Source organism: Excalfactoria chinensis, chromosome 14, assembly GCF_039878825.1.
Source record: "Excalfactoria chinensis isolate bCotChi1 chromosome 14, bCotChi1.hap2, whole genome shotgun sequence".
In the NCBI taxonomy this organism is placed as follows: domain Eukaryota; kingdom Metazoa; phylum Chordata; class Aves; order Galliformes; family Phasianidae; genus Excalfactoria; species Excalfactoria chinensis.
Window position 1 is genome coordinate 1783598 of NC_092838.1, and position 26046 is coordinate 1809643.

Below are 26046 nucleotides of genomic sequence, written 5' to 3' on the forward strand. Positions count from 1 at the left end.
GAAAGAGCTGGAAGTTTGATCGGAAAGGGTCATGGTCGTCCTTTTTGTTTTATGTGGGAGATGATCTGGAGTGTTACGCAGTCTGTGTTCTGATGGATTGGCAGTGAATCTCAGGGCTCTTCATCTACTTCAGCTGGTTTGAATAGCAGGAACATTTAAAGATGTGATTCTCAATGGCAAAAGAAGTGGTGAGGATAACTGTTCCTTTTTGGGAAGGAGCTGGCTCCATTTTGCTCGGGAGCATCTGTAGACCTTTTCCAGCTTAGCAAATCTGTGTTAACTCTAGACTCAGGGGGTTTGCAGTAAGCAAAACAAAAAGGAAGTAGTGTGGTACCCAGCCTGGAGCATCTCTTCTGCACTTTGCAGCAAGTGAGGAATGGGGAAGGAAGAACAGGAGTGGCGATGGGCATCCCCATCATCTACTGGGGCCTCGAGGCCATGCCCGCATCTACAGCAGTACTTGGCTTTGGGTCTGCAAAAGGAAACAATTCCATGTTGAAATACGGCTGCCAAGCAGGCTGCTTTCTGGGAAGAATGTCCAGTAACTGCCAGTACAGCCCTGGTATGTGGTATGGTTAGAAGTGCAAACATTTCCTTGCCCTAACCAGGGTCATCCTTTCCAGGGCCGTGGGGCAGCGGGGTGGGATGCAGCCAGCCCATGTGTGGGCACCATGCAGTGCTGCAAGGCCCAGGCAGAGGTTGAAAGTTCAAATTGGTTCTGGTTTCTTTAAATACTCTGTTACTTTATCACTGGGAAGAGGGCAAACAAATCTATTACTTAAAAACACGGTTCATCTTTGCGGTAGAAATCTATTTTAGATAAAAAGTAGCAAAGATTTTTTTTTTTCCCCATTGTTTACTTTGAGTTGTTTTACAGTAACGCTGTTGCCTTATTGCTGAGAGAATTTTAAGTACATATAAGCTCTTTAAATGATGCAAGAAAGCGATCTGTTGGCATATAATGCAAACTGAGTGAGTGGAAAAGTAAATATTTAAGGCTGACATATCGAAGTATAAATAGTGGTCACTGTGTGTAATGTCTTAATTGTAAAAATATTTCCCGAGCCCTGCTGGTAGGCACCGCGGCCTGTCCGAGGGCAGCGCTATGAGCAGCTGCACTGATATTTTGGGAAGCCTGGGCTGGCTGCCATCTGCTGTGCCAGCGCTGGGCACACGGCCCCGAGGCCCAGGGAGCGGGCAAGGAGCTGGTCAGCCCTAGGAGCTCGTCACTGCCCTGCGTTGGGCTTGGGGCTGACTGGCTGATCCCATCGAGGAAAATGGTTCCTCAGTGTTGAGTCAGTGGAGGGCCTGAGTGGGACTATGGGGTCTGTTCATCTTTTGGGTTTGGGCTGCCTGCTCTGTGCTGGGAGCTGGTATTGCTGGTCTTGGGCATTCCACTGGGCCAGGCTTGGCTCTGCTGGCTCTCTGGAGGCTGATCTTTGGTGCTTGTGCTCTGCAGGGATTTTGCAATTGGAGCAGTTTACCATCCACTGTGGGCCTAGCACGTGGCTGCATGGAAATGAACTTTCAAACTTGTGGGTGGCTGTAGTGCCCCATTCCATGGGTTACCCCATTTTACATCTTATTGTGATAATCAGAAATGGACTAGAAATGTTTCTCTGGCAGGATGGATATGGTAAGACGAGGTCTTTGCAGGTACTTGCTTGGTGCTCATTTCCATCCTTCCTTTGATTGAGGTTTGTTTGACCGTAGTGATGAGCATCCTCCAGGTGTGTGGCTGGGGAGTGCTGCATGTAGCACAGATGTGACTTGCTCGTGCTGATGGCTCCATGGCTGTGACTCCTCTGAGTATGGCTTAACATCTTGTGTCAGGGTGAGTGTTAGTGCAAGAGCTGAGGAGCAAAGCAGTATGTGCTGCTGTTCTGGTCCGAGCAGCGAATGGATGCTGCCCTGAGCACGGAGCTCCCAGCACAGGGGGCACAGCTTCATCTCTGTGTAATTTGTACCTCTGTGCAGCAGCATTAGCTCAGCACGCGTGTTTGGAAAGCTCTCATACCAACAGGTTTTACAGGTTACATGTTGTTAATTCTTCTCCTACAACAATATCTTGAGCAAAAGCTTCGTTCTTGCATTCCCCAGCGATGCTGCATGCTTCACTTTGCATCTTAATTTCATGCGTGTGTCACTTCACAGCAGATGCTCTGGGGAGTAGATCCCTGGGAGTAGGTTTGGCGCTTGCTCCCATGATAGGTGAAATAGTTTGCATGCTCCCAGAACAAATATTTTCTGCAGCCCGTATTTACAGTGATGGTAAACAATGGGCCGTGTGGCCCAGAGCTCCCTGCTGAGCGTGAGCTGTGGCTCTTGGAACAGGTACCCTTGTGATTCAAAAATACCGAGTCCTTTCCAATGGCGTTTTTTGTTGTTGTTTTAATACTCCAAAAAAGGGAATGATCAAAGTGCAGTCTGTTCTTTCCTGCCCTTCTAGATATACAAAACAGCTGCAAAGCACAATCAGCTATTGTAGTGATATGTGCCCGAAGTCTATAAATAGATGTAAAGCTTCGGCCTGAACTGTGCTGCTGAGAGGCCAGGGGATTTTTGCCTGGGGTTACTGAACATTCCCTCGCTTGTTTGTGGGTTAGAGCCATAATTTCCCAGGCTGCTATATTCCAATCAAACCCGAATTCAGAAAGACTTTTACCCATGAAGGCTTTACATGATTTCATTGTTTGTAGTTCTCTCAATCCCTGATGGTTTTCAACCTTTGTTTGCAAAAATCCATGTGTGTTATGAACTTCTAAAGGAAAACCAGTGAAATACAGGGGCTGACCATTTAACCAAGGGAGCATCGCTGTGATACACACCCTTAGAGGGAAGCTTCTGGAGGTGGGCATGGAGCGTGGCAATCCAAATGCTGTCTCATAGACTGGGCACTCCTTCAGCCTGGAAGTGTGCATGATAGTGGAGATAAGAGCTTCGTGTTCTGTTGAACTGGAAAGCAGGCAGTTGCTTCAAGTACACCCTGCCTGTCTGCAGAAAAAATGGGCAATAAAATTGCTACTTGAGCGCGTAAAATTGCAGCTCTTTGGGTGTAACCTTTATGCTAAGTACCAGGTGAACCAGGTCATCTCAAGTCTATGTTCTTTCAGTGGCAGGAGTTGAAATCCAGCTCATCACTGAGTGGTTGGAAGGACTTGCTCCCTGTAGGCCACTCGCTGAAGGTGTTTAGTGAGTCCTTCAACACGTACGTATAATTTTGAGGGAGATGGTCTGCATTTTGCACAGAAGGTGCAGAGTGTGCTGACAACGAGCAGGGTCGTTTCTGAAGCCATCAGTAACTCCTCAAAGGAAACAGGTGGAAACTGGAACTGAAGATGTTTTATGGCGTGCAGGCATATTGCAGCACTCAGCCCCATGGAAGATGGGATGCCTATAAGGCCACTGTGCTGAATTGCAGCGGTGGTTGCAGAGTGGGGCTAGGCTGTGGTTTTGGTCAGTTTGTGATTTATGCGAACTGAAGAAGTTCCTCTGTTGAGCAGACCTGCTGTGACCTGCCTTTGTATGATCAGGGCACCAAGAGGGCTTTTTAAATAGTGCATGATGAAAACTTGGAAAATTCCCTCCTCTCTATGGCTTCTTCTGCAGGATGCTTGAAATCTGACCCAATCCAGCACATATCTCTGAGACTAAGAGAACTCCTCCAGTAATTCCCCAAGTGGCAACTGGTTGGCTGATCAGAATGGTGCAGGCTACAGCAGCCTCTGGAGCTCCTGGCCCCAAGCCCTGATCCCAGGAGTCTGCTTGGAGCTGCTGCTGCCCTGCCTGGCTGCCTTGGGAATATCTCTATGGATGGAGATCCCACAGCCTCCCTGGTGCCCCCTTTTTTAGTACATCGGGCAAAAATAGACCTAGATGTACTTGAGTAGAACACAGTGTATTTACTTATTTGCTTTGAGAGCAACAGCTATTCTGTGTTGTCTTGAGACCGGGCTTTTTTCCATCAGACTGTATTTGGTTCCTGGTGCTGCTCTGCCCCTCTGAGCCCCTGGAGCATCCACTGCCTGCAGCCCAGCCCGGCTGTCATGCTGCTGCTTGCACCCTCCCCTGTTTGAATTGGCACATGTTTGCCTGAACTTGCTGTACCCTCCAGGAGATAAAGTGGCAGTTTGAAAGCAACGCAGCCTTCCCACCGAAAGGTTCTTTGTTTTTCTGCTACATTTTTGTTCCAGGCTTCTGCGCTTGCTGGGTTTTTTGCCTCCTGGGGAATGTGCAGCTCCTGTGGGGATGTGCAGCCCCGGCTGAAAGACAAATGCTGTGCCTGTGCCGGGGTGCTGATGGGAGGGCAGGTTTGAAATAATCCATTTCCCTCTAAAGCAAACCACTTCTTATGCTTTTGACATGGAAGATGAAAAGCACACCTCTGTTCAAAGCCAGAGCTTGCTCTTTAAGATTCTGACAGCTTCATAGATTTTAAAGGAGGCTGCATATGCTTCATATGAGAAATTCTGTAACGCTGTGTCATTTCCATACACTGTATATCCTTTGGATTCTCCAAACAGGACATCCAGTTGAGTAATGCCTTCGGTAGATGGCTGTGACTCAGTGGAGCCCTCCAGTAACTATTGGGAAAGCATTTCCTTTCTCAGCTATAAGCTTATGTGCTCTTGTTCCAGTTTCCCAAGTGAACTCTGGTATGAAATCCCAGCGGCCTGGATCGATGAGAAATTAAAATGGCCTTTTTTGGACCCAGCAGCTGCTTGGAAAGAAGACACTGAATTATGGGTTAGTGCAGGCAGGAATGAGGGGGAGGCTGAGACACAGACTTGTATGGTTGAGGATTTGGTGCTGGCGATGGGGATATATGTCCTGGGTAACCTGCACACTAACCTTGGAGCCATGTGCTCTCTTTAAAACCATCTCATGAGATCGGTGCCTTTATTGTCACTCTGTCAGTTCTTTAGTTCCAGATTCCTGGAAGGCAAGTGTGCAAACTGAAAGGAGGTTTTAATACCATTGGTTTTCATGTTTTGAAACCTTCCATGCATCTCTGTTGGTTTCGTAGCTGTAATATTCCAGATATGCAGCTGCTTTTAAAACAAGAGATGGGGCTGCTTAGCTTGGGGAGGTGCTGGAAAGTGCCAGTGCTTGGTTCTGCAGTGCTCCCTCAGCATCAAACAGTGCGTGCAAAGGAGAAGGCAAGAAAAAGCATATGTATATATATATATATGTATATGCTCTTTGTGATGAGTAAGCTAAAAACCACCGTGATTCACCAGGTTTCCTCTGAAACCCCGATCCCTGCCCTCAGGGAGGGAGCAATCCCACGGAATGCCTTGGTCTCCATTGAGGAATTTTGTTTTTGAGTGCCTGGGTCTCAGTAGCTCTGGGGAGATGCTCAGCCTTCCTTGGGCTTCTGTCAGCATTGCTTTCCTGCGTAGGCCTTGCTGGGCAGGGGATGTTTGTGTTTGTTCCTGTGCTTTCAGCTGAGCTTTTAGTTGGTGTGGTTTTTAGCTTCTGTCTCAGGTATGGGCAATGAAATATGCAGTTTCGTATGAAGCTTGTTTTGGAGACTCAAAATGAGATCTTTTCCCTGTGTCTCCTGCACCTTACGTCAAAGTGATGGTGAATCTTCTTTAAAAAACCCATTTTAGCAAGGAGAGATTTCAGCTGCAGGTACAGCACAGCATCGACCCCAGCTGCCAAAACCACGCTCAGGGGCTGATGCACTCATTCCCATCATTTAACAAAATGGCATGGAAATATCTGAACGTAGAAAGTGCAGTCATTTGAATCTTGGAACAAGCTGGCTTTGTAAAATAAGGATAGGAACGTGCTTGAGTGTTGGGAGGGTGAGGTATCGAAGTGCCTGCTCAGGGGTTGTATGTATTGCTCATTGAAGGGACGTTGCTTTGCCCATAAATGATTCCTGAGTCTCACTGTGGAGCAGAAGAGGTCTGATCATGCTTGCTTTTACTGTAATGAATCCCTAAATATGTGTTTCTGTCTCTGCAAAACATGAAGCGTTCAGCATGTCCCAAAACTTGTCTTGCACACTGGTTTGCATCAGAGTGCTCAGTGTGGTCAGTTCCTAGCATGCAGTGTAAGCAGCATTGTTTGCACGGTGCTTCTGCAGATCTGAGGTGTCTCTTGCTCAGAGCTGGAGACGGGATCTTTATTTTGGGGGGAGGGCTCAGGTGTTTGGATCTGTTGGTCAGGGAGTGCTGCTGAGCTGCTGGAAAGGCTGATGCCCTGTGCTGGGAGACACAACACTCACTATCTGGCAGCAGTAGCTCCTCAGCAGTAGCTCTGAAATGATTCTATCCTTTGTACTGGGAAGGCTTTGAATGCTCCATGCTTGGAGTGTGCAATCAGACTGAAGACAGAGCTGTGTGGTGATGTGTGCTTACATGGTGGCAGCGCTCCTTCCTTCCCCACCTAACCTGTGTTTGCCATAACAATGTATAGGAGCTGCACAAAGTACCTCCTGCAGCACTGCTATTTGCATTTTATTTTTCAGGACTGAATTAGTAACCGTTTAAAACCCCGGACCATGTGTAAACAAGTGGTGCACGAGCTATTCATAACAGCTCCCCTTGAATCACAAAAGCCTGCCTGTATTGCACAAGTCATGGTGCAGGGGTGGCACTGTGCCATGCCTGCACCCAGCAGTGCACCATCACTTCCACAGCTCTGCTCTGTTGCAGCCCACCTGCATGGGGGGGCCCTGAGGGCAGCAGGGTTCCTGCAGCAGGCAACCCTGCAGGGGGGGGTTGGCACTGCTGCCTGCAGCATCCAGCTGAGATCATCTTGTGGGGAAAAAGATGGGCTTAGCTGTGAAATGCAAACTTATTTCTTTAGATTTAACCCTTTTTCTATCTTCCTGAGGCTGACTTTGGATAATCAAGTTAACAAACCTTTTCTCAGCGTCACTTTGGTGAATGCGCTTTGGTCAAAGTTCACGCCAAGTTTTTTGTTGTCCAAAGGATGTTTCTGACTTGTTCTTTGAGGTAAACGCTTGAGGGGATCTTCCTTGAGACACTGAGCAGGAGCAGGTGGGAGGGAGGCAGTGCTCACATTGCCGAGAGCTCTGCAGTGCCTTCCCTGCTGCAGTCATTGCTGCTTTCTGCAGCAGAAAGATCTGGCACAGTGCACCCGTGGGTATCCAGTACTGATATGAGGGGCTCATTCTTACCCCTGAGTGATGGATATTTGGGAACTGTAAAGTTCCAGCTCTCCTATTTGCGGTCACAAGATCCCTGGGATGATCTATTTTCATGACCTAAGCAAAAACATTGGAGCATGCTGTGTGCTTTCAATACCGTTCGATGCGTTGCTTGGAAAAAACAATGATTAGAAAACAGCTGATGGGAGTATTGCATCTGTTTGTCGTTGGGTTTTTTTTTTCCCTTACCTTCTAAATGTCAGGCTGCCATTTATTACCAGTTTCCAACCAAAAAGTGGCAGCATGTGCAGAGCCCACCAGCCCCTGGCAGGTTTGCCTGCCCTTCTGATTTGGTTGTGGTGGGTGCATGGCAGCCAGCCTACCCGCGTGCTGTGATACAGGGGGAAGCAACTTGCCTGCCTGTGGCCCTGTCAGCACACAGACTGCAGCCGTGAGACAACAGAGGCTTCTCAAATCTTGTTTGCTGCATGCTCTTGTCTGGATTCTATTAAAACTCTGTTAGGACCAGGAGCCACAACAGCTCGCTCCGTTACCAAGTGCCTGGATGGGCCCGGTTGCATCACACTATTGTTTCGCCCTGGAGTCCTTCCGTGCATTGTACACACTTGCTTTGCTTCCTTTCTAAAATGCCCATCGCAAGGATAGGTGAAATTTTCCAGTGTGGAACTGCTGATGATCTCCTAATTGCTTTCTGTCAGGCCGTGCTCTTTTGGTCTAAAAGAAATCAATTCCCATCCCCAACCACCCTGGAGCTGCTTGAACCTTTGCTGGGGTCCCTCTCTGCCCGCCCCAGCCTGTGCCTCTGGCACTTGGAAGCAGCCAGGCTCCTGTATGCATGGTTGGCTCTTGCTTTGGCAGCTGTTGGTTACCAATATAGCACCATTGCTCACCGTGCTCATTCCTTCCCACAGGGAGCTGTGGTCAATAAGTGTGAAAAGTAAGACCAATCAGATAACAGGAGATGCTTATTAACAGGTGTAATCAAATCATGGAATTTGTCTTTCCAAAGCTATTCCAGAGACCAAGGCTGCAGGAGTCTTTCCGAGAGCACTGAGTGGTGTGGGCACAAAGCAGAGAACATATGGAGCAGCTCATCCCCAATACACGGCATGTAGGAATGCCGTTCATCTCTGAAGGTTTGTGAGGAATCCTTAGGACAGAGATCACACATTACCTGCATTCATTCATAAGTGGGCTGGGCCCCTGGATTCTTGTGCAGAGCACACAGGCAGCACTACCAAATCCCCATCCTGCCTCTTGATGGAAACCTATACTTCCTTCCCCTAAGTGTGGCAGGCAGGCAGTGTGCTGGGTGAGTAAACCAGCTGGAAGTGAGGTGGATGAGCTCTCACTGCCCACCATGGTTGCTGGCACTCTGTCGGCAGACTGATGGAGCAGCAAGCAAACAAGGGCAGCCCTACAGCCCTCATTGCTGATCAGTCCTACTCGCCATCCCACCTCCTGCTTTTCATAAAAGCTTTTCTAAGTTCATTAGTGAGCTGGTTGGTGGGCAGCAGCCTCCTGCCAGCAGCACAGCTCCAAACGCATGTCCTGGGTTCAGGTATGGGGCTTCCACTTACAGCTTGCAGATGTCAAGTACCAGAACCGCACACGTGTTGTTGATCAGCATTTTCCAAGCCCATTGCTGTCTGTTAGCTGATCAGAAGTAAGTGTTGTGCTAAACAAAGGCATAAGGATAGCAGTGGTTTTCCATAACACAGAAGACGCTTCTGATTTCTCTGTCTCTTTGCAATTCTTCTGGGATTATGAAGATAGGTTTGGCGTTTTGTTTTTGGGGAGTTTCTTTTGTATTTCCAGCCTGAAAAGTTCTGTTTCTTGTTATCATTGTTTCTACTTTCCAGAGGCCTAAGATAACAAGTTGGCTCATAAATTCCGTTCTAACTTTAGCCACAGGAAATGTTGCTCCATACATTCAACGTGTGCTGTTCCAGGTAGGCCGGTTTGTTAGAGTGCAGGCGTCAGGGTGTGTTGCAGCAGGAGATGTGTCCCATAGGTTTGTCAGGGGACCTGCTGCAGCCTTACAGCTCCCCTCAATTCAGATTGTACCTATAGGTCTTTACATGCCTGGATTCCCAAAACCCCAAATCCAAAGCGGCTCCAGCAGGTTGAGCTGCAGAGATATCATGGGCACATGGTGCTTCTGCTCTCACGCCTTGGAAAGTTCAGCTGGCTGGAAGATGTTCTACAGGGATATCCCAAACCCTGGGATTATACAGTTTATATTTGCCAGATGCTGCTGCCCAGCTAAGGATGGCCCTCAGAGCTTTTGCTTCTCGCTTCATTTCAATGCATGCAAATCCTTGAATCGTGAAATCACTGGAATCTTCAGGAAAACTCTCAGAAGTTGATTCTTCAACATAAGCAACATAACCGTCTGTTGGCAAATGAAGATTGTACAACAGGGAAAACAAACAATAGTTGCTGCAGCAGTCGCACCCCTCATTTTCAGTTGGAGTTGTGTGTTCCTTGGCACTGCCCTGAGTCCTGCTCTGAAGGTGCCCAGTTGGCTCATTGCAAGGGAGCACGGATGCTCTACAAGAGGTGAAAGCTTCGTCCATTGGTTCCTCAGGCTGAGCAGGGTTTGATCAGCAGCTCCTTTGGGTGCCTGTGGTAATAATTGCAGTCAATATTTGATCTTACAGAGCATTAAATTGAATGGCAGCATATTTTATGCTACAAGGAAACCCCAGTGCAGGTCATGGTTCCCTTTCTTTGCAGTGGCAGGTGCTGGATGGCAGCTCTTTCACTCCCATATTTGGGGCTGAGTAAGGAGATTGTGTCTCTAAAGGGAGGATTTTGCACCGTGTTTTATCAAAAAGTGAAAGCAAGAAATGATGGATGGCAAAGAAGTGTAACCCAAAAGTGAGTGAGAACCAACCAGTTTGGGAAGAAAGGAGCAAAAGCTGACTCCCAAATGCTCAGCTTTCTGCATGAGCTGCCTGTACGCTGCTAGAAGCTTGTATCAGAGTTGTACCAAATGGCTGTTAAATGACTGAGGTAGCAGGCCTGTGGTTGCTGCAGGCTGGGGCAGCTCTGCAGATTCCATCTGTGGATGATGCAGAAGCAGAGGTCTGTGGAAACAGAGCTCAATTAACTGTTTTATGAACTTATGCTTAGTAATTATTTGCAAAGAAATGTGACTAAGTGATTAGAGTGCATAGGTTCTTAAGGGAAACTAATGGGAAGATGAATAATGAAAGAGAATCATTAATATTAAGCCTTTTGGCAAAGGGGGCATGGCTGGAGTGATGCAGGGCCTATTGCTCTGCTGGAGGGGATGTCCCAGCCTTACAGAACAGAGCTCTGCTGGGGGCTGTTCTGCACAAGAAGGGTTTCAGAAGTGTTTGAAGTTCAGTAGGGTAGAGAGAGGAGAGGAGGAGGCCATGGTTTGCCATTGAGAGTCGTTTTCCTTCCTATCACCCTATTATCACCCAATGCTCCCCAAAGGGGCTGTTCTCACACTGCCAGAACTGACTCACCCACAGGGATGTTTATGCACAGCCTTCTTTATATTTTTGTTGATTTATGTGCATGCAGAAAATGATATGCTTGAAGGGGGAGGGGGAGGTGCGTACACACAAGATCAGTTATTGGTGTGAGGTGTGGATTTTTAGTATTGGGATGAGTTTGTGACTTTGCATCTTCAGAAGACAGGTGAAAGAGGCAGCTCGTGCCGTTCCAATATGAGCAGTGGAACTCACTTTGTCCTGGGTAGAAGATACCCAAATCAGGTGTGTGTTGGGCTGGTCGCTGTGCCCCCCTGCCAGCTGTAGGATTTCCCCTCACAGGAGCAAGCCAGCTCCCAGCCCCGCTTCCAGGAGCCATGTCAGGGTGCAGCCTGCACACATTGGCCACCAGGCAGCTCAATTTCAGTATTTACTTGGAGTAAATCTAGGAGAAGGGGGTCGTTATCAAATGGAAACTGGCAGGAGGGGAAGGCAGTGTGAGCTTTACCTTACTGAGCAGCAGAACCTGCATGTTGTAGCTCTTTCCTTGTTGTAGTGTCTTGAGGTGTTGCCCAAGACACTGTTTGCATGGGGATGGCTCCGTGTCTGTGTGAGCTCACTGTGCATGTAATTCATATTACTTACATCAGCACAGTTGAGCTGAATTAATAGTTTTTGTTATATACCACGACATTTCAGACTGAACAGGAGCTCCTTTGTGAAGAGTCACCGAATTGCACATACAGCATTCCTATCATAAGAAGGATTCAATGAGCAAGTATTAGGTAGGCAGCAGTAGTAAGCTTCCGCAAAGCATGAGGCTGCTCTTCCAAGTAGGGCTGGTTACAGCAGCACAAGGACCTTTTTGCTTTTTCTTCAGCACGGAGCTCAAACAGGAGGTAATTTCACCTTTATGCCACGCGTTGACAAAATGACTCTGCACGGTGCGTTAAGACAGAAGAAAAACATGGAAAAAATAACAAAGAAAATACACCTACTTTTAAAAGCAACACAAAACCCAAGAATGATAGAAGTGGTAAAATAATTACCTTGCTTTAAGGTAGCTTTTAGAAATAGAAATAGGAAGTTTAATGCTCTGTCTTGTACCCTAGGGTGTGTGTGAGGCTTGGGGCAGCCAGCATTGGGACCAGCTGCCCCTGAGAGCCCATAGCCCTGTAGGGGGGATACACGGGGCCCTGAGCACCGGTACGTGGCCACATGGGTGTCAGTTCTTGCATGGACTGAGCTGGAGGTGCTGGGAATTGCACAGAGGAGCTGAAAAACTGCTATCAGCCTGTCTGACTTATTTTTATTGGAAAGCTTGCAGACAAAGTGCTGTCTGTGTTACGTGTCACGGGTGAAAAAATGTTTATAGGATCTCTCTAAAGAAAGTTTTAAGAGAATGACCTTTATCGTAACGTCAGCTGCTATTGGAACAGAAAGCTGCTGCCTTCCAAGGGCTGGAGCACGCTGTGTTTGCTTCCAGGTTTCATCCTGTGGAAGCAGGATGCTGAATGCAGTTAGTCACCAGGAGAGCCCTGTGTGTGAATGGGAGCAGGGGCAGACATTCCATAATGGGCAATGTGTGGGGATGGTTTGCTGAGCCCAGTGCGGAGCCAGCAGTCATGGTGTCAGTGGGGCTTCCAGTGATGGGCAATGAGCGTTCAGCTTTGGGGTGGCATGGGACACCACCCAGGGGGCAGTGCCATGCACCAGCCTGTACCACAACCCAGGGGCACTGCTCAGCTCTGAGCTGATGCCTTCCACATCACCAGAGCAGGGCAGTGTCCATCCATACGAGGTGGGAGGTTTCCCATATGATGGCAACAAAACCGACCCATTTCAGTGCAGGAAGAGATGTGATAGCAGCCCTTTAGGTTTTATGCCTGGACAAGGGAAAGGAAATAAGGACTTTTCTGAGCAAGACTCAGATCCTTGTTTTTTGAGCAGGCTTTTGGTGCAGAGCAGCCTGGTACAGCACTGTATTTACCAGTCTGGCCTTTAATAAGGGATCTGGCTTCCAATTATGCTTCAGCTCATGCAACAGTTGCAGGGCGTGCGTGTGGGCGTGAGAGATTGAGTTTGTTCTTTAGAAATGTGAAGTCTGCTCTGACTATGAAAACCCGTCAGAATTTCTAGCACTGAAACGCCATTTCCTTTTCCAAACCTGAAGGGAGCTTTGCCACATCTCTGCAAGAAATGGAGAGCGTGGGGGGGGGGGGGGAGCACACACTGCTTTGCAAAAGTGCCATGTCGGTCCAGACCTCACTGAAAAAAAAAGGCTTCAAACCCTTTCCAAAAGTAAAGAGTTAACGTCTCAGCTCAAATTACAGCTGATTACAACCAATTACAACCAATTACAACCAATGCCGAAAGCCCAAGCTCTTTTTTCCAGTGTCTGAGTGCAAATGGAGTAAAGCAAGCACGTGTCAGGCATGGCTGCTGCTGCGGGTCCCAGTCTCTGCGATCTGGGGCAGCAGATGTTGGGCAATCCTGGTTGCCACTGTGCTGCACAGAATGTGTCTGTGTTCCTGCTGCCTGTTCCCTGGTACTCCTTCTGTGCTGTTCCCGAGCCTCCATCGTGCTTTGCTAGCTACTGTATTTCTTACTTGACAAGTCCAAAGTAGTGTTATTTTTGTCTTCCCGCAGTTCTCACTGTTTATATCTTTTCTCTAGGACTGAAGACCTATCTGATCTCTGGTCAGAAGGTGAAGGAACCCCAGTGCAGCTGTTCGCAAGCCTTGCTTCCCAGCTTGGAGGCTGGGGATGGAGCCAGGATGCAGGCAGCTCCCTCGGCTGAAAACGCCGCTGACTCCACCAAGGCTCTGAAACACGTGGAAAAGCCAAAGGTGAGTGACTTGCTTCAGAGAGCTCAGACTGCGCCATGAGAGTTGTTGGATGGGGAAACCTCACCATTTTGCTCATGAGTTGCTTGCTCTATTTATGTACACACGTATGCATATATATATATATACATATATATATATATATATGCGTATACATACAAAATTTAGCTTCAGGAAAAAAACCCGAAATGTTTAGGCAATTGACAACCAATCTTGAAAGTAAGATGGACATTTCTGAAAGGTGTTTTCATGTAAATGATTTCCTGACTCTTTGTATTTCAGGACTGGGAGGTCGGGCTGCTTCTTCAGTGGTCTTGGTATTATGGGGAAAAGAATCTATAGCTATGATTTCCTGTTTGCTGTACTCTGCTTCTGCCTTTATAAGGTGTGCTGTGAACTTGGGAACCTTTCCGTACGATCCTGCAGCTGATGTAGGCACTGAAAGATAATAATGATGGTTTGTGTTACAGAAGAGCATGTTCTGGTAGGCTGTTGTATCTGCTTGCTCTAGCTATATACAGGATGGAGGGCAGTGACTGTATGGATACAGCTTAAGGAGTTGATGTCATTTTGTTATGTTCTCACCTCTCACGAGAACTCTTGACAAGGAAATCTGTGAAACAATGTGTATTGCTCCGGAGCTTTGCTGTTACTCTCAGTCTTCCCAAACAACAGATGCCTGTTCACTGTTTGTGCTGAGTCCTGGTGTTGGGTTGCTGAATGGGGCAGGCTGTGTGCAGGTTGCTGCCCCTAGGTGTTAGTGCGTGGACAGTCCTCACCAACACAGGTTTGCTGTTCAGCTGGCAGAGCTGCTGGCAGGTGACTTTCTTGCAACTCCGGCTGGGTCAGGAAAGCATGGACTGTGCTGAGTCTAATTCTGGAGTAAAAACACTTGATCACAAGTGTGACGAGCTGCAAGGCTGGTCCAAAGGTATGGTCCAAAGCTAAACAAGCTCCTGACAGAGCAGACCAGGACTACATAGATACAGAAGGCAAGTGTGGCCATCTTTGTGTCTAGGCAAAGTATAGGCTGTATGTGGTTTGACTGGTCCCAGGTTGTTGGCAATACCTTTCTAATTCTACTCCCATGTTAGAATGGGGGTGGCACATTTGCATCCTTCAGGCAGTAGCTTGCCAGCTGTCTCTTGAAAACTATGAGCAAAAGAGGCAGGAAAATGCATTGTGGAGCATTCAGTGCTTGTCCATGCAGGTAAGTCTCTGTGCTGTGAGGTGTGTGGCTGTGCAGAGGTCGCATGCAGCAGTAATTGTTAGGAGCTGATCTGCTTCTGGAGTGGAAGGAATTGGACAACCTCAAGTGCATGTTGCTGAGATGCCCATCCGTGAAGCATGAGAGCAAGAGGAGCGATTAAATGCAGCAGTGAGACTGGAAGTGCTGTTGGTGAGAAAACAAGTGAGCCTTGTTAACACCAGACAATAAAGCAAGCTTTGGTCTGAGGGCAGTGAAACTGCAGCAAAGTTCAGTGCTGAGCTGCCTGCGGCTGGGACCTGCTAGGGTTTGTTATGTATTAACTTGCGGTCCTTGTTCAGATGACCCAAGTCCAAGATGTAATCTGGTGTTAAGAATCAGCTTGCCCTCTGGTTTCTGCTTTCCAAAACAGGGAGGACTTAATCTGCAGAAGGACAGGTAACAGAGACATTGCTGTTCCAGCAGTGTGCCTTGCTGGGACGTGCTGTTGGTTCATGCTTTGGTTGCTGCTTGTCGCTTCCCTGCCTTGTTCTGGTCTGGAACGCCCTGCCTAGGTGTTAATTGCTGCTTGAGTGCTGATGCTGGTCTTCTGCACTGCAAAAGTGCAAACATGGTGATCCAGATAAGTGAAGGAGAGGCTCAAATTGGCTGTTCAAGAGGGAAAATTGCTTCAGAAGAGCATCTAGGACAAGTGCCAGCTCAGTTTCAGCCTTCTCAGATACCCTGTGCACCATTGTGCTCCTGTTGCAGTAAATCTATGCTTGTGTGCTTGCCGTTCTGTTCATCGCCACGAGCTCTGGGGCTGTTACATTGATTTCACTGGTGGCCAGACAGACTCAGAAGCAGCGGGCCTGCTTCCCCAAAGGACATTGCTGATGTGAATTCTGAATGGACTGCAGTTTGCCTTCCCTTATGGTTTGATGAGCATCCCCGTAACACATGCCACAAAATGCATCAGAATGTGGTAGTATAACGTAGAAGCAATCACGTGAGTGGTAATAATAATAATAAATCATTATTATTCATTATATATGATATGTACAATATATGTATTTATATATGAGAGCGTGTAAGATCCACAAAGAACAACTGTGTCGTTTAATTACAGTTCACGCACAGCTTTTGAATAGGAGTGGGTTTCTTTCTTACAGTGTTTTTCCTTTGAAACCTGCAGCCTTCTGGTGGGGTCTGGAGGGAGAATTTGCAGAAGAATCATGATAATTTGCAAAAGAATCATGACTTACATGCCAACTGTTTTAAATACAAAGCTGTAAACAGTGTCAGTGTGGGAGGAGATGACTCCAACTCTGCGAAAGAGACTTAAGAAGGAGGGGCAAAATTACAGGCAAGCTGAAATGTTTCTGTTTCCAAGGGAGTAAGTGGCCATATTGGATGAGAAGGATGACTTTCACATTCTGGGTTGGAACGGAACAGAACAATGTTCTGTTGGACAAGATCTGTTGAGGAAGGTCGGGAAAGAGAATGCAACAGTAATTGATCCATGACAGGAGTTGTATTTCTTCCTCTCCTCTACCGTGTCTGCATTTAACTGCATTGCAAATCTCATGGCAGTACGGATAGCAATGAAAGGCGAGTTCTGGGACGTGCAGTGGGTACATAATTAAAGCAGTGAGGAAAGGTGCTAAAAATGGAAGTCTTTATTAGCAGCTGATTTTTGTGTGAGAACACTGTAAATTGCTCAACCAAGCATGGTGTTTTTTACCACTTGGGTATCAATTTATTTTCCCGATCATGTATCATGAAATCCCATACTTGCTGGGATCGTAGGCTGTCGGTGTGAAAACAGAAGGTACATTTGCTTGTCTTGGTGTTTGCTGAAAGTGCATTGTTGAATTATTCATTGTGACTGGGCCACATCCACAGCAGGCTTGTGTCAGCGTCTGCAGCAGAGAATGAGGCTCATGATGTTGACTTGGCCACGTGGCATAACTCAAGTAGCCTCCTTTCAAAAGATCAGGCTTGTTTTCTGAGGTTGTTGTCTCCTGGTGTAACCCCAGGAGCTAAGAACACAAACTGGTCCCACTGCTTTATGCCAGCATCAAACGGGGATCACTTTCTACAGGATGGTCAATGAATTTACAATATTCAGTGGTTTTTAAATGGAACCATTTAGGAACCAACTCGCTCCTCTCCATATATGTACTGTTACTTGCTCAGGTTGTACGGGGGAAGGTAATGGAAAATGCCCAAGTTGGAAGTTCTATCAGGAAGTTTCTGTAGGTAACCCACCATACAGCGTGCCAGAACTGGCGTGCTGCTCTAGGACTGCTGTATCTACATCCATTAGTGGACCTGAGGCAGGCCTGGTGACAAGAAAGTTTCTCAAGAACATAGGAATTGTTGCCAGGGATCAGATGGAGTGTCCCTCTCACGCATTACCCTGCCTGCGTGTGGCAAGCATGGGATTCAGGTTTGAAGGACTTTGCAAGATAAGGTGTGGGCTTAATTCCTCTAAAGGTCGTAGTGTTTTAATCCAGTGGGATGGGTTGTTTTAAAAGCCAAACCACAACATTTTAGGCTGCTTCCAAAATGCAAAACCTGCAAGTTTCAAGTCCTGATGGTTTTGCTTTCCTCGTTTCCTGTATGTTTGGGCAATGTTTGGCTTCAACGGCATTCCACAGCCAGAGCTCCACTCCCCTGTGTTGCAGAGCCATGTGAGAAAGTATCACCCTTTATTAATTTCAGATGTGTTGCTTTCCATTTCTCTTTGCCATTTCTGGTGTACCGTGGTGTTCTTTGCTTGACTGTGCTGCCTTTTGTGCTAAGTCTCCCCTCAGCTGGTCATAATGCCATTCAGATCCTCCTGCAGATACTTTTTAGATGAGATAATTGCACTTTGGTCACTGAAGGGTATTTTGTTCTTGTTGGGGTGGTCCCTCACCGTTAAGCGGTGGTTCCAGTAAAGCTTTCCTGGATCAGGCTTGGCTTTACTGAACCAAAGATCTATGATTTGTTTTTTGAAATGGTAGATTCTGGTCCTTTAAAAAATTCTGTTCCCTTCTTCCCTTTCTTTCGCTTTGTTTGTCTTTTAACCATGCAGCAAGCATACGAGTGGGCTGCATTATAAATTGCATAACGTGACGAGGACACCAGAATGTTCCCAGCTAAATTCTTTTTGTCTCCTTGCAGCCTTGCCCTTCATGTAGTACCACCCTTGTTCCCCACTGCGATGTCAGCATAGACGAAGGAGCTATCCAAAATGGTTGTCAGGATGAGCATAAAAACAGTACAAAGGTAATTTAAGTGTTTATCACTTCCCTTCTTTCCCTCAGTTCTCTGCTTCATTTAGCTGCCTCCTTCTTGCATCGCTGTTCCTTTAGTCAAACCCTTCAGCAACGGAACCAGTTTTGAGTAGTTGTTTCCTAAATGTGAGTTGGGCTCCCCCCCCATTTGTCAAAAGGATTAGTGGTTTTCTGAGTCCGTTCTGATGCTGGGATGGACCTGAAGTTGGGACTATAAACTATGCCAGGGAAAGAGGCACAAAGTAGTGACTGCTGCCTGTTGCTTCTGCTGGTCATCTCTATGTCACCCAGCCACGCATCCCCACCAGTGTCTTGTCAGTGTTCCCCATATCATAGCTCTAAAAGAGTCGTTCCCGTTCATGCACACAGCAGAAATTCACAATACCTAACTCCCTTCATACCCGTGTTTTCTGACAAATACAGCATCTTACATAGTCACCATGCTGCTGCAAAGATTGTTTTCTGTGCTTGTTGCTTAGATATTCTCACTGAAACCACCCACTCTCTCTACAGTAGCAGACACTGCCTGTTTGTCGTCTTGTTCCTGGCCTTCGTAGTCTCTCTGCTCTCTCCTAAAAAATGGAGCTGCTGCCTTAATGCAGGCTGATGGTAAATGCTCATCGGCTCTCTGTTAGGCTTTGAGATAAGTTTAATGCTTTCCCTCGCTGGGGAGATTCACTTTATAAACATGCTCAGAGATTGTTATCTGGTTGTTTTTCTTCCCGTCTGTCTGTAAAACTCCACTTGTGTATAGTGCTAATGGAAAACGTGCCAGCGTTTATGTAAATGGTATGTAGCACAGTAGGCCGTGTTCTCTGCTGGGGTTCCTAAGAAACAGCTTAAGGAAAAAAAATAATCCCTGCAGCTCTGAGGAAAGATGGAGCAGAGTGGCCAGAAGGTGCAGGGCTCCAAACAGCACATCATCAAGGGAAAAGTGCTGTGGGAGACCTTCCCAGGCTGCTGAGATGCTGAGCATGAGATGCTGCTGCCCTCGTGCCTGGGGTCTGCAGGAGCTGACTGCTAACAGATTGTCCTCTGCTACCAACCGCCTCACGTGTCATACGTTGTCTTCACCAGAATTATTCTCTGAAGTTTCTTTCTGCTGCAGCTACGTTTGCCTCCAGTATGTTAATGACTGAGTCACCAAACTTTGCTTGGAAGTCTGTGCAGCACTGAATAAATGCCGGTGGTTTCACTGGAAGAAACAAGCAAGTGGAGACCAGTGATGTGGCCCTCCTGTATTTGCAGGTTGTGTAGTGCTAGTCCAAACCTGGAGCAGCTCTGTGGCTACCCATAAAGCCTGGGATGCCCATTCAAACAAAAGCCTATGGAGCAGCCCCATGCACATTGGATATACAGATCTCTGCAGTCTCAGCTCTGTTAGGAAGAGGAGACATCAGCTCTCTCTGCTTATCTCTGTTCTCCCCCCTCTCTGCATTGCTGTGCCTGGCCCACAGCATTTGCATCCCTTCTGATTCTCTCATATCCAAAAATGATGTTAACCATTTCATAGAGCCACAGAATGGCTTGGGTTGAAAGGTCCCTCAAAGACCATCTAGTCCCAGCCCCCCTGCCTCAGACAGCTTTGCTGGTTTACTGAATGAGATGCTCAATCAGGTTGCCCAGAACCACATCCAGCCTGGCCTCGAGCACCTCCAGGGACGGGTCTCAGTGTCCTTTGAAGCCCCCACATCTCATCAGAAGAGGAGGTGGTCCCGTGGTGCACTGCATCTCTGTGCTCACACAGCTGACAGCCTGTTGCCATCAGGAACCACAGCAATGCAGGAGCCAGCAGCACTTATTAAGCAGGGATTTTCTTCTTACACACAAGCAGTTTCAAACTCTAATCCCCTCCTGTTAAGATTAACAGAGTGGAGACAGCACAGGAAAACCTTGAGCTGACCGAAGGAAGAATTTTCTTAGGGATTTGAGCCTTTGCCAAAGAGCTGAAGAGAAAAGGCCAAGAGAAGTCCACGCTGACCTTCTGTGAAAGAGCAGACGGTTTTGCTGCATCCTTCAGATGAGCTCAAAGAACAGGCAGGGAAGCAAACAGCACACACAGCTTTTCTTTGAGCTGCACAGACAGAAAACGTTATTCCCTCTCTTACTTACTTCTCTGCTCGTGGAGATGTTCTGCTGCTGCTGTCTGGTATCTTCACTGGCTATTATTTATGAGAGAAGTGAGGCATGAAGGCTTTTAACATGCACAAAACGAGCTTTTGTTGTGTTTGTTCAGCTAGAAAAGTGGATACCAGAAATGCTTATGTTAAAAGAATGGTTTTTGGTTGTCGCATCTTCCTGTCAAAAGATAGGAAATCCTATATTAACAGTTGCACATTGAGCTGTATCTGCCCGTGTTCATTTCCCTTGTGTGATTTACACCATAGAGACACCAGGAGCTTCAATTAATTTTGCATGGCCGTAAACCAGATATTTCTCAACTCTCGAACATATTTCAGTGCGTGATGGGGTGATGTGATATTTATGGCCACCGAGGGACATCCAAGAATAGTCTTCTGGAGGAGCTGCAGTGCGGGCAGCAGCGAAGGAACTTCTGTCAGGAGTGGGCATGGAGATGGGGATGGATGATACGTGGGAAATGATAAGACGTGGAGAGGGGAGATGAGTGCTGCGATATGCCAAGTTTGGTACATGTTTGCTTTTGGAAGTTATAAAACGATCCTGACTAACGGCAGCTCCCTTTCATTCCAGCCATGTTTAGTTTGTCTGATTTCCTGGATCTGCTTCAGTGCATTACAAAATGTAAAGGAAGGAACTGCGAGTTCCATGAGGGGGGGAAAAAAAAAAAAGAACATTTTTTGGCTGAAACTCACTTCGATCCTGAAAGGAATGAGAGCAGGCTTGATAATGCTGCGTGTTTAAGCAGTCTTACAAGCTGGTGTCTGAACTCAAAAATATATGATCAGTGCAACGGTCAAAGCTCTGCACCTCAGTGAAGGTGTGGCTTTGGCAGGGTAGTTTTAGCAGATAGCAGTGGGGTTGTCTCGTGGCCTGGGGCAAGATAGCACGGGTCATGTGGGGATTTAAGGAGACTTGGAGGAGAGCCTTGACCAGAAGATGGGTGAATGATGTTTAGGCTTGTGGTTGGTCTCCACTTTGTATGTGAATATGTGCTTTGTTTTCTGGTGCCTTGGGAAGAGGGACATAGAAAGCAAAAGGACAAGACCTAAATAACTAAATAAACCTGAATGCCCTGCTGGCAGATGAGTGACTCCAAGGCAGGTGGAGGGAGGTCTTTGGCACGACCAGGTAAACATTCTATGTGCTGGGGGAAAAGCTCCTTTTGACTTTAGCTCCATTTAATTTATCCTGTCTGTTTTCTCGGCCACTCATGTTCCCTGTGTCTGTTTTGCTTTCTATCCTGCAGGCTCCAGGAGGACATAGTCCAAAGACTCAGAATGGACTTTTGAGTCCTCCACAGGAAGAAAAGCTGAGCAACAGTCAAACCTCGCTTTATGAAATGTTGCAAGAGAAAGGAAGATGGGGGGGAGTGAGTCTGGATCAGTCGGCTCTCCTCCCTTTGAGGTTCAAAAACATCAGAGAAAAGACGGATGCCCACTTTGTGGATGTGATTAAAGAGGACAGGTAAGGAAAACACTGCACGTTGTAGAAGTGTCTGAAGGAGAGAGAAGGCATTGAGAGGGATCCCAGCTACATAACCAGTATTTGTGTGCTTTTTGTCTCATGTCAATAGTTGTTAACATAACATATAACATATTTCATTGTTCTTCTTCCGCGGTGAGTAGACATTCATCCTTTGAGTCTTTGGAAATGAAAACTCATCTTTCAATGTCTTGTCCCGAAGTTGAACTCAACATGAAGAGTTCTTCCCAATACAGATATGACGTACCTTCATCCGCAATTAGAAGCGGCACATACAATCTGAAGCACAGAACTCACATTTTAGCATCGCGAGGGAGCAACATCTGATAACGTTGTGTGGCTGATGCCTGGGAGTCACACTTGGACGTAGAGTTACTAGGAGTGAAAACTAAAACGCTCTTCAAACTGAAAGATTTCTTCTGGGCAGAGGAAAATACCTTCTCCAGAATTCAGCGGCGTGTGCTTTTGTAAACACACAGTTGTACCTCCCTTATTGTGGCAGTGATTTGATGGGATCAGCTGAGCCGATAACGTAGCTTTGTTATTATTTATGACTGTTCTTATTTTTGCTTCGCTGCTTCCACTCAATTAGAGACATTTTATCTAAATACCCTTGAAGCTGTTTGCTCACGTTTACTCCCGGCTGTGTGGAGCAGCGGCAGCGTTGTCTTAATTGAAAACATAACCAAAGTGGAGAGGAATGAGAGATGGGGGCTCCAGTCCCTCCCCAGTCTCTTCTAGTTTGTTTTTCCACACTCCCTTTCTCCTAAGGGCAGCTTCAGTAAGAACTCAGGTTTCTTTTTGTGTGTGTGCTCTGCCCTTAATGGACAAGAATAGGTGCTTAGCTGATGGTTTGGAAGGGAGAATGATTGTGAAAGTTGGAATGTTTGCAGAAATCAGGAAGAACAAATAGGATTTTTGTTTAAAAAGTAACCAACGTGCGGCCAGTTTTAAGGTACAGAGGCAGGTTAATGCCATCGGGCTGCTAAAGATACCCACCTCCAGCCCTTGGGTTCCTGCAGCTCTCCTCCTCTATGAGCAAAATAGGTGCTTCCTTCTCGTTTGGCAAAAGGAAGCGGTAGGATGGGGATTTGGCATCAGTCAAAGCCTTTTTTCGTTGTTTTTTTCCTCAATTATATATCATCATTACCATATTAAGTGGGCCATTTCTTGTTGCCAGGGAAACTTCTCTGCTGAGTTCAGTTCATGTAAACATAACTTTCCAAAAATAATCTCTGGATTAATTAGGCCTATTCCAAATGGTTTAAGTCGACCGTTTTAAATCGGCCCTTTGTAACGTTTCTTGATGTTAAGTTCTCTGTGATGAGTCATTTAAAGAACATTCTTGATCCCCTGCTGTGAAATGTAACCTGGTTGGTCTCAGATGGAGTCCCAATGAGATGCTTGAGTGGGAAATGGGAGTTTTGTGGGGCAAGGCGGTGACATCCAAACTTGGTTGCCTTTCATGAAGATTGATGTCATTCACAGCCCTCAGTAGAGGGATTTGCTGCTTTGCTGTTACATCACTGTACGTACACCGTGCAGCACACGGGAGCTTCTGCTCGCACTGGGAGCACTCCATACCCCATTGCACAGCGCAGATGTGCTGATCTGCAATGGAAATTGTGCATGGCATCAACAGAAGATGTCTAACCCAGATATGGTGATGAGTTGTATAAATTAATCATGCAGGCTTCCTGCACAGCTGGGAAGAGGTAAACACATCCCGGGGCTGAGCTGGAAGCCTGCGTGCTCCTCAGTGCGGGCAGGAGCTGGGTGCTGCTGGCATTCATCGTGCTGCAGCAGTGCATGGGGCTGCTGCTCTCCTGCCATGCCCACGTTTTGCCTTAAAGCTGAAGTCTCAGCACAGTTTCAGTGACCTTTAATGGTAGTAACAGAAGTACTAAATAGGAATAGTGATAAAGCTGCAGTTGCTGTGGCATCTTTGCATTTACAGCATTACAACAGAATCCTTCTTGTAGAAGTTACCGGTTTGCCTTTTCTTGGAAGTTGATGATATATATCTTGCTAACAGTGCAGAGTTTGAGCTTTGACTTCAGCTTTACTACAACATCTATAATAATAACCCTCATTTAGTCACTGCAATCTGCATGCTACTGTGCATCATAAAAGATAAGTGGTACAAGAAGCAGGAAGAGCACAAAATGCTTAAACTTACACCACCCAACTCCAAAAAAAAATCAGTTGCTTGAAAACAAGAGGAGATTCCTAAGGAAAGTGCAGCCTGAAATCTCAGATTGAGGATGGAACAGGAGAGAGGATGAACAGGCAATCGCAGAGATAGATGGCATCAGCAAGCATCGCCTTCCTGTGAAAGCATGGGCACAAGGCTAGGAACTGTGGCAAGTTTTTGCTAAGTATCATTGGTGTCACTGGGAATCTTCTGCCATAAACCCCTTACAACTCACACAGAACTTCCCCATCACTCTGGTTTTGCTCCCAAAGGTGGGAAACAGAAACAACTTCCTCATGTTTTCAATGTTTGAGGGCTCTTTTATGTTCTTGTTGCACGTGGTGCTGGAAGATGAAGAGCAGGAGTGCCCAGCCCTGGTGGTGCTGCCTCCTGCTTCTCCTCCGCTCGTTGCAGTAATTCTCAGGACCAACAGGCAATTTCACATTTCTATGGCAGAAGTAAATTTAAGCCATCCATCACCTCGGGTTGCATTATTCTGCAGCCTGGATGGTTTGCTGAACCCTCCCAGCTGAGTTACTGCCTTATTGTGGTGCCTATGGAATAACAAGACAACGCTGTTTTCTAAACCAGGCCGTGTTTCTTTTCTAACACTCTGTCACCTTTATCATCCTTGGCCTGCTCTGACCGATAGAATTGCACCTACGACATAAATAACCCGCAGCCACGCGTCTCCTAGGGTTGCACGTCTGTGGCAGCAATTAACCTTTACCATCCTCTAGCTTATATTACAGCTATCTGCAGTCAGGCTGTTAAGTTTCTAGAAGAACTTGCTAGCAGCTTCCTGAAAGTACAGAAGTCAGCTCTGCCGTGTTTCCATGTCCTCTGTCTGAGGAGCGGTGTGGGTAAGGGCTGCCATGGCTGAGAGCAAAGGAGAGCTGCGGGAGCTGCAAGGCTTGTCCCTTCAAGAAGAACCATGGCGTGGTGGCTCTGCAGCTGAATGCAGTGGTGCTGACACTGTCTGTTTTCTCTCTAGTCTCATGAAGGACTACTTCTTTAAACCACCTATCAGTAAGCTGAGCCTGAACTTCTTGGATCAGGACCTGGAGATGGCCTACAGGACGAGCTATCAGGAAGAGGTGCGTTTCTCCTGTGATCCATCCGAGCAATACCTGTAATTGTTTTTGACACGTTTCACTGCAGCTGATGACAAGTGTCATGAAATGTCAAATGCGATGCACTGCTCGATATTGTTGCCTCTGAGAGCAGTCTCAGTTTACCTGTAGTGTGCCATACCCTGAGTCAAGTCCAGCATTTGAAGCAGGTATACAATCTCACAGCCCATCAGGGTACATTCCGCCCCTCATTTGCCTTTTCTCCATTTTCAAGTTAATGTGTTAATGCTTTAGGCAGGACAGAGGACCATGGGATATGAAAGCAGAGGAATGCTTGCCTTCTCATTAAGCATCCCAGCTCAGAGAACAGTAGCTTTGAATTTGATCCTTGGTTGTGCCATGGCCTCCTGGTTATCTCCATGGTACCCAAACCCTGCCTGGACTCAATATCTTAAGTTGTGTAAGTGTGCAGCGTTCAGAAGGAGGCAGTTCAAAGTGCTGCTATTTGGAAGGAGCATTGCATAAATGGGAAGGAACTCGTGAATGAAGAGTTGTCCTTTACCCCTTTGGGAGCTACTATTTCTGCAGGCATTCCATGGCAGCGAGTGCTGCTGCCCTGCTGGGAGGAGCTGGCAGGATGCTGCACGTTTGCATGAAGCAACACTGGACATCAGCACTAACTCAGGCTGTGTTTCCACAAGCAGCTGCAAAGTTACAGTTGCCCTCCCTTCCTGCTCCCCATGCCTCCTAATGGCTCTGGTGCTGTGAGCCAGCTCGTTTTATTGACCTGCATTGATCTGTTTTGTTTTGCTCCTGGGGGCTTTTTTTCTCCTTTCTGCTATGAACTGAGTGCAACAAGAGCAAATCAAGACTGGTTAAAGAGTGTTTTTTGCTCTTTTCATAAGTCAGCATTTATACGGTGTTTATACCTGTTTGTCGGCCCAGTTTGTACAGTCTGTACAGAAAACAATCAACCCAGATCTCTCCAACTGGGAGGCTGGAAAGAGAAGCAGTGCTTGTCAGTGCAGATTGGCCTATGAATGTGGGTGTGCAGGAAATTCATAGAGGATGGAGCAGGAATGAGGTCTGTGCGTTTCGTTGGTGATAAGCTGTTAATTTGAGGATGATTATGCAAACCTATCTGAAAATGGATGTCTTCGCTTTGTGAAGCAGCTCCACGTCAGCGGGGCAAACAAATTGTTCTTGAGGCACAACAGAGGTCCAG

At 46.9% G+C, this 26046-nt stretch overlaps 1 protein-coding gene across 2 annotated transcripts in view; it reads left to right on the forward strand.

Moving 5' to 3' along the window:
• The window catches only part of ADCY9 (adenylate cyclase 9), a 51822-nt gene that overhangs the window by 12545 nt on the left and 13231 nt on the right, over nt 1-26046 (forward strand). The window contains exons 2-5 of one of the 2 annotated variants that reach the window (XM_072349024.1): nt 13291-13463; nt 17818-17922; nt 21319-21536; nt 24743-24845. In XM_072349024.1, the coding sequence (XP_072205125.1) occupies nt 13291-13463; nt 17818-17922; nt 21319-21536; nt 24743-24845 (599 nt within the window). The remainder of the gene's footprint in view (nt 1-13290; nt 13464-17817; nt 17923-21318; nt 21537-24742; nt 24846-26046) is intronic. The other variant, XM_072349023.1, reaches the window with a different exon arrangement.